Source organism: Spea bombifrons, chromosome 4 (assembly GCF_027358695.1).
Source record: "Spea bombifrons isolate aSpeBom1 chromosome 4, aSpeBom1.2.pri, whole genome shotgun sequence".
In the NCBI taxonomy this organism is placed as follows: domain Eukaryota; kingdom Metazoa; phylum Chordata; class Amphibia; order Anura; family Pelobatidae; genus Spea; species Spea bombifrons.
Window position 1 is genome coordinate 45,121,465 of NC_071090.1, and position 15,702 is coordinate 45,137,166.

Consider the following 15,702-nt stretch of genomic DNA (forward strand, 5'->3'; position numbering starts at 1 on the left):
TTCTTTGGGTGAAGGACTGACAGTGACCAATCAAACTTTTTTTTTTTTCCTTCAAACTATAAGACCCACCCTTAAAAGGTTAATGATTGAGGAAAGAAGACCAATTACAATTAACCCTTTGGCTCACACCCACTTTCAAAACAAGGTTCAAATATGATGTTGCTACAGCGAGTGATTTGGTGGAGAGTAGTTTGGATTAGAATTTAAAGACTTAATAAAAAAAAATATTGGAAATTAATCATATTTCTCTTTATAATGTGCAAAAAAAAAACAACAACTTAGCTAATACTTAGTTATTTTTTTCTCTAGACAGCAATAACATATCCTGTAGCAATTCTAATTGGGCTTGGGAGGGAGGTGTAACATTGTTATATATCAAAATACATATCATTTAATTGCTTGCCGTACTAAAGCAACATACTAACCAAATTTATTAAGACTCCAACATAAAGGAAATCACAGGTGCGGTGTCTCCAAATTCACAAACTGCCCACCTTTCACATGAACAGTGTATGACTAAAGGGACACTCCCGCCATCTTAATCACTTTAATGCATATGATAGCTGCATGGTCCTTTTAAATGTTCATGTAGTCCATTTTTCAAAGCATGGGGAAATTCTGCAGAATCCCCCAAATACATAGGCCCCTTTTCCCCACCTCCTAGATAAACGCCCTGCAGGAAATGCATTCAGATTCACTTCCCCCCTGCCCGTGATACACACACCCCCAGCCAGGCTCTGCTGAACGCTGCAGTGCACCTGCGTAAAGTCTTCCCATTGACTTCAATGCAGAATTTAACTACCACCATTGGCTGCTTAAGCTGTCAATCAGTGACAGAACATACTCCCATTGATTTTATTGGCAGTACTTACTGCCACTGAATGACAGCTTAAGCAGCCAACCAGTGGCAAGAAATATTGGATCATGGAGAAACATGGAAGATTTTGGAGCGCTGCTATAATTTCTGTGGGCATATATCTACCAGGGGAAGTGAAATTTTATCACACGCTGGTGCCGTCAAGCGTTTATAGAATTGAGCCCCTAAATCAGCTCATGTTTCTTTTTAGGAATATAGAAGCAGAAGCTTCCATTTTAAATACACAAATGCATAGCTCCTAAAAATGTATTTTTTACACCTGATAAAACTATTTGAGAATTTCTTTCTACCCCAGCAGTAGTGTTAACTACTGTTTTTTTCTGTGGTTGTGATACTGTAACTTTGTACTTTGTGATTAATTTGCTGTTTCTTGTGTGCTTTTCTATTCACATATTTTTGTTATTGTCACATTCGGTTACAAAATCATTTATAATTTTATTTGTAATTTGGATTTTTTTACACTGTGACATCTTCATAAATCACCCCATTGAATCCTCCAACATCAAGCGATGGTACATGATCCACCTTAATCATTGAGAAACAGACTGTGCATGTGTGAGGCGTCAGTGACATTTAACCTGCTGGATAGGCCTGAAAAATGTTTTGGACCACAGTGGGCAAACCTGTCTTGTAAGAATACATTTTTAGATCTACTACAGGGTGCCAAATATAAATCATTTTTGGGTAGCCAAGGATCATTGATGTATGTGGAGGGCAAAGGCTGGCCCATCTGGTCAAATTGCTGAAAACCTTAATGCTGGTCCTGATAGAAAGGCGTCAGAACACGCAGTGCATCTCAGTTTGCGTATGGGGCTGCATAGCCGCAGACCAGTTAGAGTGCCCAAGCTGGCCCATGTCCACTGCAAAAAGTGCTTATAACGGGCACGTGAATGGGCACGTGAACTGGACCACAGAGCAATGGAAGAATGTGTCCTGGTTTGATTAATCACATTTTCTTTTTCATTTTCACGTGGATGGCCAGATGCATATGTGTCGCTTACCTGGAGGACACATGGCACCAGAATTGATTTATGGAGGCTCCACCTCGCAACTTACAGGACTTAAAGGATCTCCTGCTATAGGCTTGGTGCCAGATACCACAGCACAGCTTCAGAGGTCTAGTGGAGTTGATGCCATGACTAGTCAGGGCTGTTTGGGCAAAAGGGGAACCTAGACAATACTGGGCAGGTGGCCATTTTATGTTACACATAGGTTTTTTTAGCATTAGTTGGTGAAGAATGAATAGGGGCAAGGCATCAAGGGTCTCCATACTTTCTATTGTTTACACTAAATTTTCAGCATCAGTCACAGTAAATATGCTTCATTCTTTAATGTTTTAATTAATTTATAGATTTTAACATTTTGAAAATTACTCAATAGCACTATATAAATAATATTAGCTTGTGTGTCTTGACCAAACAAAAGTTATTTATTGAACATTACATTTAATAGACAATTTTGTGATAACGACTATTTTATTCCACAATATAGTCAGTGGTGCTGTGTCTCTATATATTATGATTGGCTCATTACCTCCTGGCCTACTGAGAATTTACTGCGTCCCACAGCTGCTGCGAAATGTGTGCTGTTTTCATGACTTCTTATCACGCTTTGTGTATGGATTTAAGCATTTTGAATGTCCTTCTGGGAAACAAGTTAAAGTGTGCTTTAATCAGCAAGATAATAGGTAACCAGAAGCTTATGCATTAAAACTCAATGCTTATCTCTGTTTCCCAAGGTACCTAAATCTGCTAAAATTCAAATTACCACTTGTGCTAACACTAGGTAATAAACATCTGGTGTAATCCAGTGTCTAAGTATTGAACACAAAGTGGTGGCTTTACCTTTGAAACCACCAGTAAAGGAAAAGATGATACTATCTGCATATTACATTTGCCATAAAAAGGAGTATTTATATGCATTCTCATCTTATGCTACAATTTTGTAAATGCCCTGGTTCCATTTTGCATTACAAATGACAACTTCTTGCGATTTTCTCCATGTAGAAGGGGCTTAGTTGGAGAAAAATACAGCCCAGTCACTGAAAAGACTCTCAAAGTCTAACCGATTTAACTATATATTATATTTCTCGGGATATCTTGCTTGCTGTTTCTTTACACCATTGGCTTTTGGTGGATGCACCATTTACTACTCCTTAAGGGCATCACTACTCTTGGGAGCAGATCTATAAATCACAGATCAGGTTTGGCTCTGGTAAAAGTGAGTGGGACCAGTTTACTTATCACATTAATCCACCCTATCACAGAGTTATACAATACATTGATTTTTATGATTTTATCTTACAGGTTATTTGCTGAAGCATGTTTACTGAAGATCAACAAGGATAATCATTAAGTATTCTTCTATGTATTTACTCTCACATGTGATATCACATTCTTTAGTTCTTGGGAATTTAAGGACACAGTGTACTTATCTGTTCTTTTTTGTTTGCTTTTTTTAATTTTCAGTAATAACTTTTTTCTTTTTTCTTGTCTAAGATTTGTGGGTTGTTTTGCCTTTATTTTAGACAGTATGACTGATATTCTACTTTTTATATCTTTTATTAGTTAAATAGTGGTCACAAGGTCTTTACCCATCTAACCATATATTGAGGTGCCTTCCATTATAGAGATAAATCTATTGCATGTAAATTAATATCAATTCTCCCATCGATTGCAAAAGAATGTGGGATAAAAAAAACCCACAGATATATTGGGCCAAATGCATTGGCTTAAGATAAAAATGTGTCACTATTCACTTTTTTCCATTATCGTGATTTATCTGCAGCCATAAAATCCAGCTCATTAACTTTATATGCTGGTCACTCCAATGCTTTGCTTTTTCATATTCACTAAATGAGGAACTTGTGTATTTTTTTCTTGCTTAGGAAGTCTTATTGATCCAAACCCCATAATATCATAATTTAATTTTTGTCAGTTATTTATACTTGTTGATGCTTTATATAAACTGATACATAAAAGTATACATACTTGCTATACATTTATGGTCTTTTTAATCTTGACCATGTTTTCTTTTACTCCTGTTGGTTCTCTCTTTGTACTGTATGCCTAAAATGAACTAAAAAACTGCGGTATGGCTTATGGTAAACAATAATGTGAACAGAAGGGGATAAAACAAGCTTAGTGATATATATTTTAACATTTATTTTATACCCTGCTTATTGTTATCTAAATGGTTATGATACGATAATCACAGAAAGGTAAAAATGCAGGCAGGTTACAGTAATTACTTTACCTAATACCTTTGTTTTTGAAGGAAGGAAGCTAGGGTAATACAAACCTGTAATTTTAGTGAGATTTCCAGAGGACTGACGACAGTATTTAAGCACAAAATTAAACAATAAGGTCAAAGTAACCTTTTTACCCATTTCCAAATACATATCAACTGATAACCCTAAAGCCAGCTCAAAGTCTTTGTTTGCCTTGAAGTAAACCATTTGCCACACAGTTTAGAAACAGATATATTTTAACTTTGGAAGACAACACTAATCCAAAAACAGGGATGCAACACAATTGTACAAGACTGTATTAATATGATAAATTAGGAACCTATTAATAACTAAGGTCCAACTGTTCAAAATGCCTGAAAAAAACAAGCGGTTACGGGCATGGAACCGTAAGACAAATGGACAACATAAAATATGTCCCAAAACAAAAAGATATACTTCCTAGGAAGCAAGCACCAGCATAATACGTAACTATGTCGGGTCCTTTATTATTTTGATAAGCACACGGAGATGGGGAAAGAAGATCTCAGTTGTCTAAGAAATATATGTAAGATTTGCTGGCTTCCTGTGATACACTTTTTCAGAGACTTAACCTGCACATATGAAACTTGTCAAATCCTAACCTTTCTAAAAATACAAACTCACTCAGGAAAGCTAGGCACACATCCTTGCATCTGGCTATTCAAACTGTGTGGATAAGTGTATCTATAATATGTACTGAGATATATATATATATATATACACCCCGGAGATCCATTGCAAAATGTGTACAATAGTGACATCTAGCGTTCAAAGTAAATATCATCTCCATGAAGATAATCTGTTTTGAGTATAAAACCAGTGGAATAAGGTGCTGTCTTATACAGAGGCAGGCTTTCTGCCTTTGATCTCCATATTTAGGACATTATGGACTTTAACTTGTTATTTCTCACAAGATACACAAGAAACATGGAGAATGTATTCATGTTTTTAAGTATTTTCTATTCTGGATTTTCTGTATTGCTTTATAGTTTTAATTCCCTTATCTTTTAACTGGGTATTCTACTGTGATTCATGTTACATAAGGAATTTCACGGTAATCCTAGAAGTCATAATTCTGCTCAATGAGTGTAGACACAGCATAAAGTGTGTCTAGAAATTAAATTGTACAAATAACAGACCTTCTTCTTCTAAGTGCCTAGTTCAGTAACACAAAATATCAATTGGTTATCAAATACCTTATAAAAAGGTGTCCCGCTCAAACGTTTAAAGATATGCCAATGTATATTCTTTTAGATTATGTTGAACTGAAAATATTGGTTACCTAAGTATGCCTCTCACTATTTTAACTATAGAGACACGTTTGTTTTAAGAATGTTGAGAGAGTGATGGATGAGGAGGCAGGCTTTACACAACATGACTAAGTGACATATCAATTGTTATTTATGTAATTAAGTATTACCTTAAGCCAAAATATTTTTATAGCATTGTATTCTTTTATTCAGTGTTTAGTTTCTGTATATTTGTTCTGCTGTTTCTAAACATATTGTGAATTTTGGTGCTGTAGAACACTCTTAAATTCACACCCACCAAACAGTCTAGACTCCCAGAAAAGATGAGCATCAGTGTAGGAAATGGGGATTTGTTTATTTAGCTCCCAAACAGGGATAGTTCGGAAATACACACCAGGATCCTGTTAGTGGATAGCGAACTAGTTAGGTACAGTTAGATATAAGGTTACGGTATACTGTTAGTGTTGGGGATAATGATCAGATTAGGCCACTGGCTATTGATTGGTGAGACTGATCAGGTTCATTTAAGTGTGGTCACGTTGGATTAGGGTAAAACATTTGAGACATGAAATTTTTACTGTAATTTTTTTTTTAATGTAATGAGATCACTTGTGACAGGTTTAGGCCACTGAAATTGATAAGTGAGCTCAATGAAAAACCCAAAGTGTCACTAATAAGTGACCAGGTTGTAATTATTATTTATTGAAAAAATGTTTATTTTTAATCATAACTTGTTATTTGTTTCACCTTGGATGATCCCCTCTCTCTGTGACAGCTGTCACTCATGGGAGGGGGACATCAAGTCCCTATCATAATGACAATAATTCGTCTCTAAAGCTGCCTATGGGACCCAATTTGGGATGGGAGCCAAGCCTTCATGCTGGTCTGCATGTCCACATACTTTTGGTCATACAGTGTATCAGCTAAACGCTGCAGTTTAGATGATTCGTACTTTCTTTTTTCTCCGCTTAGTCACTAAACGTTGACTAGCACAACTCTCCATATGTTGCTCACCCTTCCCTTTTTCTACTTAGAATAGTGATGCATTTAGGTTGTTATCCTCGTTATCCCTACATAATTAGAGCCGCAGGCTTAGTGATCAGCAATACGGCGGCACAGGCACCACAGCGCACGTATCGTAATCCCGTGCAGGAAGTGGATTCTTTTTTTTTTCCTTCGCGCGTTATGCGGCGTTTAGCTGTGCAGCCAATCAGGATGCTCGTTACATACGCGCCGCACGGCTGAAAGGAAAGCCGGCGGAGATGTTACTGTGGATGATATGGGGTAACCTGGCAGCAGCATGAGATTCACCCGCAAGCGTTTCTGCTCATTGTTGGTGTTTTTGTACTGTCTGTTCTCCTTTTATGCAGCTTACAATGTATTCTTTAAACCCTCTCAGATATCCCGGGTGCACAGGGTGGTGAAGAAGAAGGAAGGAGACACCAGAGGTACGCGGTCTGTGCGGCCGGCTGCTCATACTATGGAATACCCTATTTTAGGTGTATTCCATTGGCACAGGGAACATCAGCAGCAACTCCCATGCCGCTCAGGCAGCCGAGAAAATGCTAACTGTCGGCATGGGAGTCCACGAAGAAATACATTGCTTTTTTATTACAGTGTCCTCATTCCATGCAGCTAACAGTCTCCATGTATATTCCTAAAGCAATCATAATTAAACTACACCCCTAAGTGTTTTACTCTCTGCATTCACACCATGCTTTTTCATCACTATTGTAATCTGCACTGGAAATGTATGATATCTTGTATGATAATTATGGATTTTTATTTTGATAAGTGGCATTTTACCCGGGCAACGAGGAGTGGAATCCTTGGGAAGACGAAGGAAAAAGCGATAAGGATGTTTTTCAGAAGAAACAAGAGAATAAACTTAAGCAAATATTAAATCGTGCATCTCAACGTGAACCAGCAGACCTGAGTGTCCAGATCTGGGGCAAGGCTGCTATTGGTAATGTTTCCTTAGCGTTGCTAAGTTAATTATTAATAAGCTAGACTTCTTTTTATTTTTGTAATGGCATGGCACTTGCGTTAGCCAACCAATTCCAGTTTGCAGGAAGGGACAATATAATTGGACTGCATCATGGACAGCATGTGTAGAGATTCTGCCTGTAGCAACTGTCCAGTCCCAGGGTACACTTAATGAATTAACATTCTGTTCCTCTTGCTCTTATTATTTGTGTGCCATGACATGATTTAAATGGAGCTTTGTCATATGTACATTATGGAAAATAGATACATGTTTCTACTTTCAGGGCATTATCTTTGGCAGCATATTTTGGGAGGGTCGCTTGAGCCTGTTGATGCTAATGCTCAATGGAGAGAAGGGAAGCTCAGGATTGGAAAAACAGATCTAAGGTAATATAATAAATTCTGCATTCTAAAATGCTTTTGACACTTGTTGTATTTAAGAGAAATTGAGGAACCTAGGAGAGTTTGCTTTGCAAAGCAATCACATGGGTTAGAAGGGTCATCCCTTGGTGACTAGACAGACACTGTCTCAAAATGTGGATAATGTGAAACTGGTGCCATCCTATGAATACGGTTCCCATTATAATATATATATATATATATATATATATATATATATATATATATATATATATATTTCTAGAAGGGCAGTTTTGTTCATTCATATAACAAATTTAAAAGTGTTTGGGAGGAAAAAACACAACAAAATATTGATTTTGTTTTCCTATTTCATGGTTTGCAGCTTTATCACAGGCCCCGCAATTGTTCCTGGGTACTTTTCAGTTGAAGCAGATAATGTAGTGCTGGTTCTCAACGGACGAGAAGAAGCCAAGATTTCCTTTGCATCTCAGTGGTTGCATTACACACAGACCTTGGTGCAAAACCATAAACTCCAACACGTGGCTGTTGTGCTGCTTGGAAGTGAGCAGTGCAATAATGAGTGGCTTCTCCCCTACATGAAGAAACATGGGGGGTTTGTGGATCTTCTATTTGTTGTCTATGACTCCACGTGGATTAATGAAGATGATGTTTATCAATGGCCCCTGGGGGTGGCTACGTAAGTAGTATGCATACACTGCTAGCGGTTACTGGTGGTGTTAGTAGCTTTACAACTTAATGTGTGCGGTATTCACTGATCTGTTTTTGCGTAGATCCAGTTACTGATGCATTTCTTGGGTGTTTTTTGTTTTTTTCCCTAGCACAGCTATATATAGAAACTTTATTCTGGTTTCAATAGTTATTAGCAATCTGTAGTGTATAACATTGTATGTTCCAATGTTTTCTAGGTACAGAAACTTCCCTGTTGTTGAGCCAAGTTGGTCCATGGTTCAAGAGGTGCGTCCATACTTGTGCAATTTCATAGGAACTGTATATAAAAATTCATCTAGAGAAACCATTGTGGATGTCTTGAAGAAAGAGAGACTTGGCCAACTTTGCTGGGTTTTACCCAGAGAACAGTAAGTACTTGACTGCTTCAGTTCACTTGTGATGAACTCTTTATTTATAAACCCCACTGTTTTTGTTTATTTATTTGGACCATACATCCTATTATTGTATACTTTAGTGTATTTGTATTCTTTTATGCAGATGGCAACCTCAAGAGACAAATGCAAGTCTTAAAAGCTATCATGATGCGCTCCTCCAAAGTGACCTGACATTAAGCCCTGTTGGTGTAAACACTGAATGCTATAGAATTTATGAGGCCTGCTCCTACGGCTCTGTTCCGGTTGTAGAAGATGTCATGACACCAGGGGAGTGTGGAAATTCTTCTGTGTATAGCAATGCTCCTTTGCAATTACTGAAGTCTATGGGGGCTCCATTTATTTTCATTAAGTCTTGGAAAGAACTTCCTGATATTTTGCAAAAAGAGAAAACTATGAGCTTACAAGAAAAGATCCAAAGAAGGAAAAGACTTTTGGAATGGTACCGGCAATTTAGAATACAGCTGAAGCAAGCCTTTATACATGCTCTTGAAAAAACATTTCTGCACAATGATCAGTAATTGTCCTTGTGGGATGCAGGATATGTTAGAACTGAGCATGTCAACAAAAGTAACTTGCGAAATAATGCCCTTTTATTTATTTATTCTATTTATGTAAAAAAAAAAAAAGGTCCAAACACTCATCTTGTATTTAAAGACATCGGTGACTTCCAGTTATCTTATTGGTTTCTTCATCTCATTAGCACTGTAACTTAAGACACTACCATCATTGTCACACATAATGATAAATGTTATCCAGGCCTGTGAACACCCCAGGGCAAATTGATTTTTTAAAAGGAAAATGGAGCCCATTCTGCCATTGATTTAAATGAAATAATTAATCTTACCTCATCACCCTCTACTGACTTTTTTCCCTAGAAATGTGAATGCTTCTTTGGGAAATTGCTGATCTAACAGTGCTAAATTGGGATAAGTACTAGTATAACACAATTGAATTATGAAAGTATTACAAGATTTATAGAAAACATGACATCATCCATGACAAACCATAGATTACCCAACAAATACAATAGTTATGGTTCATATTCAATGTTTTGTAAATGTTCTTTCAAAAAGTGAATTAAACCACCCTTGATGGAATAATGTGCAGTGGTTGTATATTACCATGTGATAGTGGAGGACAGTCAAATAAAGATATTTTATTAAGAAATATATATTCTTGTTTTAACGTTGTTGATCCAAGTTAGTCCATGATTGTGCAATTTCATTGTAACTTTACATACAAATTAATCTAGAGAGGTCATTGCAAATGTCTTGTTAAAAATAGACATGTCCAGCATTGCTGGGTTTTACCCAGAGAACAGTAAGGACTTTTATTTTTAATTGAACCATACATACTGTATATTTCAGTGTATTTGTTTATACACATGGCAATCTCAAGAGACAAATCAAAGTTTTAAAAGCCATCATGTTACCCAAGAACTCGAGACTTATTTTAAAAACAAAATTGACACCATCAGGGGTAACATCTTCCCCTATTGTGTTAATCATATGGTACCTGACTTCCCTCCTTGCCACAAGACACTGCTTCAGTCCAGTCACCCTTAGTGAAGTTTCTGAGGTCCTCTTGTCCCCCCTCTCACCATTTGACCCTGTACCCTCACATCTCCTACCATCTCTTTCTGGCTTCCTTGCCCTAACCAACCTTTTTAATCTCTTTCCTCTGGTGTATTCCCTTCAATTTAACATGCCATCATTTCTACCATCCTAAAGAACCCTCCCTTTGGTCCCACTTCCCCTCAAAGTATTGTCCAATTTCCTTTCTGCCTTTTGGTGCCAAAACTGTTGGCACAAATAACTTTTAATTGGCTAACTATGTTTCTCTCCACAATCTCACTGATTGACTCTCTACAGTCTGGTTTCTGTCCACAGCATTCCACCGAGACCACAATCACTAAAATTACGTATTACGTAAACGTATGCTCTTAGATCACTCTGCAGCCACTCTGCAGCCTTTCACAGGGTTGACCACCCCTTCCTTCTAAAAACCCTTCACGTTCATGGCAAATGTAACACAGCTGTTTCTTGAATCAAACATTACGTCTCTGGCCGTACCTTTTAGTGTCTCTGCTGGAACTTTTTCCTCCCCTACCACTATGTGTTGGTATTCTCCAGGGAATAGTTCTTGGGCCTCTAGTCTTCTACATTTTCACCTCTTCCCTTGGACAACTCATACCTTCCTTTGGCTTCCAATACCACCTATATGTGGATAACACCCTAATCTTCATTTCATCTCCTGACCTTTCACCCTCTCTTCTAAGTCACTTGGAATTGATGGTGCATGGATGGTGTCGCATTTCCTTAACATCTCCAACACAGAGTTTATGGTTATTCCGCCATCCTTTCTGTCCATAATTCCAGACATCTCTATTACTGTTGACAACTTCACCATCCAAGCAACTGAACAATTTCACTGCCTAGGTGTCACATTTGACCCTACCCTCTCCTTCATCCTTCACATCCAGTGCCCCACGGAATCCTGCCGGCTTCACCTGAAAAACATCTGAATTTGGCAAACCAAAATACCTTGACCTACAGAGCTCTTAACAACTCTGCACCCCCTACATCTTTACCTTCTTATCCAAATACAAATCTAACTGCCCTCTTCATTCCTCTTACAAACTGCACCTCTCTTCTACCGCCATTTTCCTATTTCCGTATTTAGAATTTTGCACGCGCTGTATCCCTTCTCTGGAATTCCCTACCCCGTTGTATCAGACTTTCTCCCTTGTATGCAAATTTTAAAAGCTCTCGGAAAAGCCACCTTTTTTCAAAAAAAACAACTTATTTTTGTATTTTTTTTTCTTTCTAACACTTAGCCAGAATCTTAATCAAGCCATCTCAAGAACTAACATCCTAAACAGATCATCCTGACTCCATCAACCCATCCTGGTAATAGAAGGTTATTATTGTTGTTATGCAGGACCAGCTCAACATTTCTTGCCAGTAGTAATAACAGTATGAAGTATTTTCACTTTCATCTTAAAATAAAAATGGCATTGTGTGTCCACACACATACAACCTATTGTTTGGGGCATGCACATTTCAGTTTTCTGGTCACCCCTCCCTTGTCCTGTTTGAGATATCTTTAAAGCCTGCCTATTCAATTTACCCCATCAAACCATATTTTTTAAAAAACTAGACCCCTCGGGTTATTTCAAATGTTTGTATTTTAACTCTTTCTATGTACTAATTCTACCAACAGACCTTGCCAACATTTTGTGGTAGTAGTTTTTTTTTGTGGGGGGGTTTTCTCACACACGTTGTGCTTTAATTATGGATTTATAGTGCCTAGTATGTGTCACGGCCAAACAACACCCAATATGTGTTCAACAACATTTCCTGACTACAGTGATACCACCCTTTCATAGGTTTGTTGGGTTTGGGGGCTAAAGTCCCACATTTGGTAGGTGCACATTTTTCAATTTGGAATTTTGACATCCAGTCATCCTGCTCCCATGTGTTTTTTGGGACATCTTTGAACCAGGTCAGTTTCAATTTACCCCATCAAACCATACATTTAAAAAAAAAAAACTAGAGAACCTATATGTATTTTCTTGTATGATATTTTAACACTTTACATGCCAATATTTTGCAGATACATTGCTGATTTTAGGACTTGCTCATAAAACTAAGCATTTTATTTTTTATTTTGTTTTACATTTTTTTTAACTGGATGATTCCCCTAATAGTGACAGAACAGGAGAATTATTTGTGAATGTTACTTTTATATATATATATATATATATATATATATACACACACACCCACTGGCCACTTTATTAGGAACTTCTGTTCAATTGCTTGTTAACGCAAATAGCTAATCAGCCAATCACATGGCAGCAACTCAATGCATTTAGGCACGCAGAATCAAGACAACTTGCTGAAGTTGAAACTGAGCATCGGAATAGGGAAGAATAGGGATTTAAGTGACTTTGAACGCATGGCATGGCATGGTTGTTGGTGCCAGATGGGCTGGTCTGAGTATTTCAGAAAATGCTGATCTCCTGAGATTTTAATGCACAACCATCTCTAGGGTTTACAGAGACTGGTCCATAAAAAGAGAAAATATCCAGTGAGCGGCAGCTGCGTGGACGAAAATGCCTTGTTGATGTGAGAGACCAGAGGAGAATGGGCAGGTTCGAGATGACAGAAATGCAACAGTAACTCGTTACAACCAAGTAACCACTTGTTAAAATGAAGGTATGCAGAATACGTTGAACCTTGAAGAAGATGGGCTACAGCAGCAGAAGCTCACACCGGGTGACACTCCTGTCAGCTAAGAACAGGCTACAATTTGCTCACCAAAATTGGGTAATGGAAAACTGGAGGAACGTTGCCTGGTCTGATGAGTCTCGATTCCAGCTGTGAAATTCAAATAGCAGGGTCAGATTTAAGCGTTAACAGCATGAAAGCACAGATCTAGCCTGCCTTATATCAAGGGTCCAGGTTGTTGGTGGTATAATGGTGTTGGTGGCACACTTTGGGCCCCTTAGTACCAATTCAGCATCATTTAAACACGACAGCCTACCTGTATTGTTGCTGAGCATGTCCATCCCTTTCTGACCACAGTGTACCCACAAAGTTCACATCATCTCAACCTGGTTTCTTGAACATTACAATGAGTTCACTGTACTCTAATGGCCTCCACAGTCACTGAATCGCAATCCAATAGAGCACCTTTGGGATGTGGTGGAACGGGAGATTTGCGTCATGGAAGTGCAGCCAACAAATCTGCAGCAACTGTGTGATGCCATCATGTGCATATGGACCAAAATCTCTGAGGAATGTAGAAAGTATGAAGGCAGTTCTGAAGGCAAAAGGAGGTCCAACCTGGTACTAGCAACCTGGTACTATATATATATATATATTTATTTATTTATTTATTTTGTTGTTTTTTTTTTTACTTATCACATTGTGATTAGTAAGCCGGGCTCAATTTACTTGCATGGTTGAATGCAGTACCTGTATCCAACCTGCAGGGGAGATCTTTGGAGCAACCACATTGCATCCTGGGGTGGGTTTTCGGTGTCGCTGAACGTCTCAATATCAAGGCATCTTAGCAATACCGTTTGACCTTAGGAGGGGATCATTGATCATTTCAAAGCAGGCAGCCATCATATTTTATATGGCGCACATTGTTGCACCAGGGAGTGATCACACAGGCCCCTGTGTGGCTCCAACTTTTGGAGTTGCTGAATGCTTGTTTAACCAACAGTCCTCAAAAGAATGCATTTCCATGACTTGCCTGGCCCATTGTCAAGGGTTAATGTATCTAATGATATAAATTGTAATACAAAGGTAAATCCAAGCTGTAGGATGATCCGTAAATTCAGGGTTTGATAAGCAATTTAGGTTCCCTGAATAACTATCTAAATTAGCATCTGGTAACAAAACAGCTTTGGGAGCTAATTCTTAGGGAAAGCATACTTCAAAGTACTAGCCACCAACAATTCTAATCCCTGTTTCGCACAGAGCCCTACATACGCCGCATATTGGTAATTTAGACTGTCCTTAAACCTTTCTCTAGAACAGGCTGAAACAATCTATTTCTCTCTTTCATAGTCATAGGCAGGCAAAGTATGTGGGTAGTTTTGCGGTGGTTTTAAAGAGAAACCCGGGGTTGAAACTCTGCCCTACCTTGTTACGTCAGATGCTTTGCTGATTGGTTTAGCGGAAGGCGAGCCTAGTCCTGTTTGACCATGGGAGGCGATCCACTAACTGTGGCGACAAGTAGAATAGACAAGCCACGTGGGCAGTGAATAGATATCAAGACCTACAAAAGGAGAATCCAAAGTTAGGTCAAAGGTCAATACAACAGGTGGCAGGCAGACAATAAATCCAATGCAGGCAAAGGGGTCAGGAGGCCAAGAGGACAGTAGGACAAAAGGGGCACAGGCACTCCAACTTTCTTGCAGTTAGATCGTTATATTGTTTGATATACAAATTTAGAAAATTTACTGATTGTATACCAAATTATTAACACAAAAAAAAAACAAAGGGATCGATCCAGCACTTGAAAAAAAACTTCCAGCTTTATTTATTTTACTAAATGATTAAAAAGCATAATTCACACCTAAGTGCATCTAGTGCACAGGAAAACCCCAAATAGTATTTATACAATAAACATTTATTAATGTGACCACGTGTTATCATGTCTTGCGGATCCAAGGCTTAGCGTGAAGCAAATGCTCTCTCGGCAGAAAAATCATTATGCCATTCATTTATATGATAATTAATGTATTCAAAGGATTGTTTACACTTATAATATCAGATTAATTCCCACAATAGAAAATCAAAGATGTAACCCTATGCCTTATGGATCTAAAGCATATATTGCAGTGAGTGCCAAAAACAATACAGTTACTCCATCATACATACGTATACTTAATAGGAAACCATATGATGCTATCCAAGCGCTGACAAGTTTAATATTAAATCCCTCCTAATATCTCGCTCCTTAAGGAAAGGAGTATACTTATCCCTCATTGAGACCATGCAGAAAGATAGTATGTATCTAGTAAATCCATCATGATGCCCTCAGTAATACGGTAGTTTACAGTTCACATTACCTTATCTCAATCCCAAGTGACGGGAAATAGGTGTATCAAAAATTCTCCTTGTTTATTTAATATGCTCCACACAGTTTTTCCTACATATTGTCGACCACACAAACATAAATTGTTATTGTTAGTGTTGCATTCGCTGGCATTGTAGTAGCCCTAAGAAATTTACTGGCACTATATAATCAATGTAGTAATGTAGTAATATGTGTTCTTCATGAGCTCCCTAAGCAGAAATATTGTCCAACTGACCAAGT

At 38.0% G+C, this 15,702-nt stretch overlaps 1 protein-coding gene across 2 annotated transcripts; it reads left to right on the top strand.

Annotated features, from left to right (window-relative positions):
- The first annotated feature begins 6,612 nt into the window (after nt 1-6,612).
- RXYLT1 (ribitol xylosyltransferase 1) lies at nt 6,613-10,022 on the top strand. Of its 2 annotated transcripts, none has more exons than XM_053462040.1 (6): nt 6,613-6,854; nt 7,217-7,361; nt 7,666-7,768; nt 8,124-8,438; nt 8,668-8,838; nt 8,969-10,022. In XM_053462040.1, exons 1-6 carry the CDS (start codon nt 6,696-6,698, stop codon nt 9,381-9,383), a joined length of 1,308 nt encoding a protein of 435 aa, XP_053318015.1. In that variant the 5' UTR covers nt 6,613-6,695; the 3' UTR covers nt 9,384-10,022. The 2 variants fall into 2 exon arrangements, with proteins under 2 accessions (XP_053318015.1, XP_053318014.1); XM_053462039.1 differs by having other exon boundaries at nt 6,613-6,843; nt 7,191-7,361.
- Nucleotides 10,023-15,702: the final 5,680 nt, after the last annotated feature.

Bases quoted from the DNA above. Each gene is read 5' to 3' on its own strand.
- RXYLT1 (XM_053462039.1), top strand. From the start codon at position 6,696: ATGAGATTCACCCGCAAGCGTTTCTGCTCATTGTTGGTGTTTTTGTAC. The intron at 8,439-8,667 runs GTAAGTAGTATG...AATGTTTTCTAG, and splicing joins TGGCCCCTGGGGGTGGCTAC to GTACAGAAACTTCCCTGTTG. The intron at 8,839-8,968 runs GTAAGTACTTGA...TCTTTTATGCAG, and splicing joins TGGGTTTTACCCAGAGAACA to ATGGCAACCTCAAGAGACAA.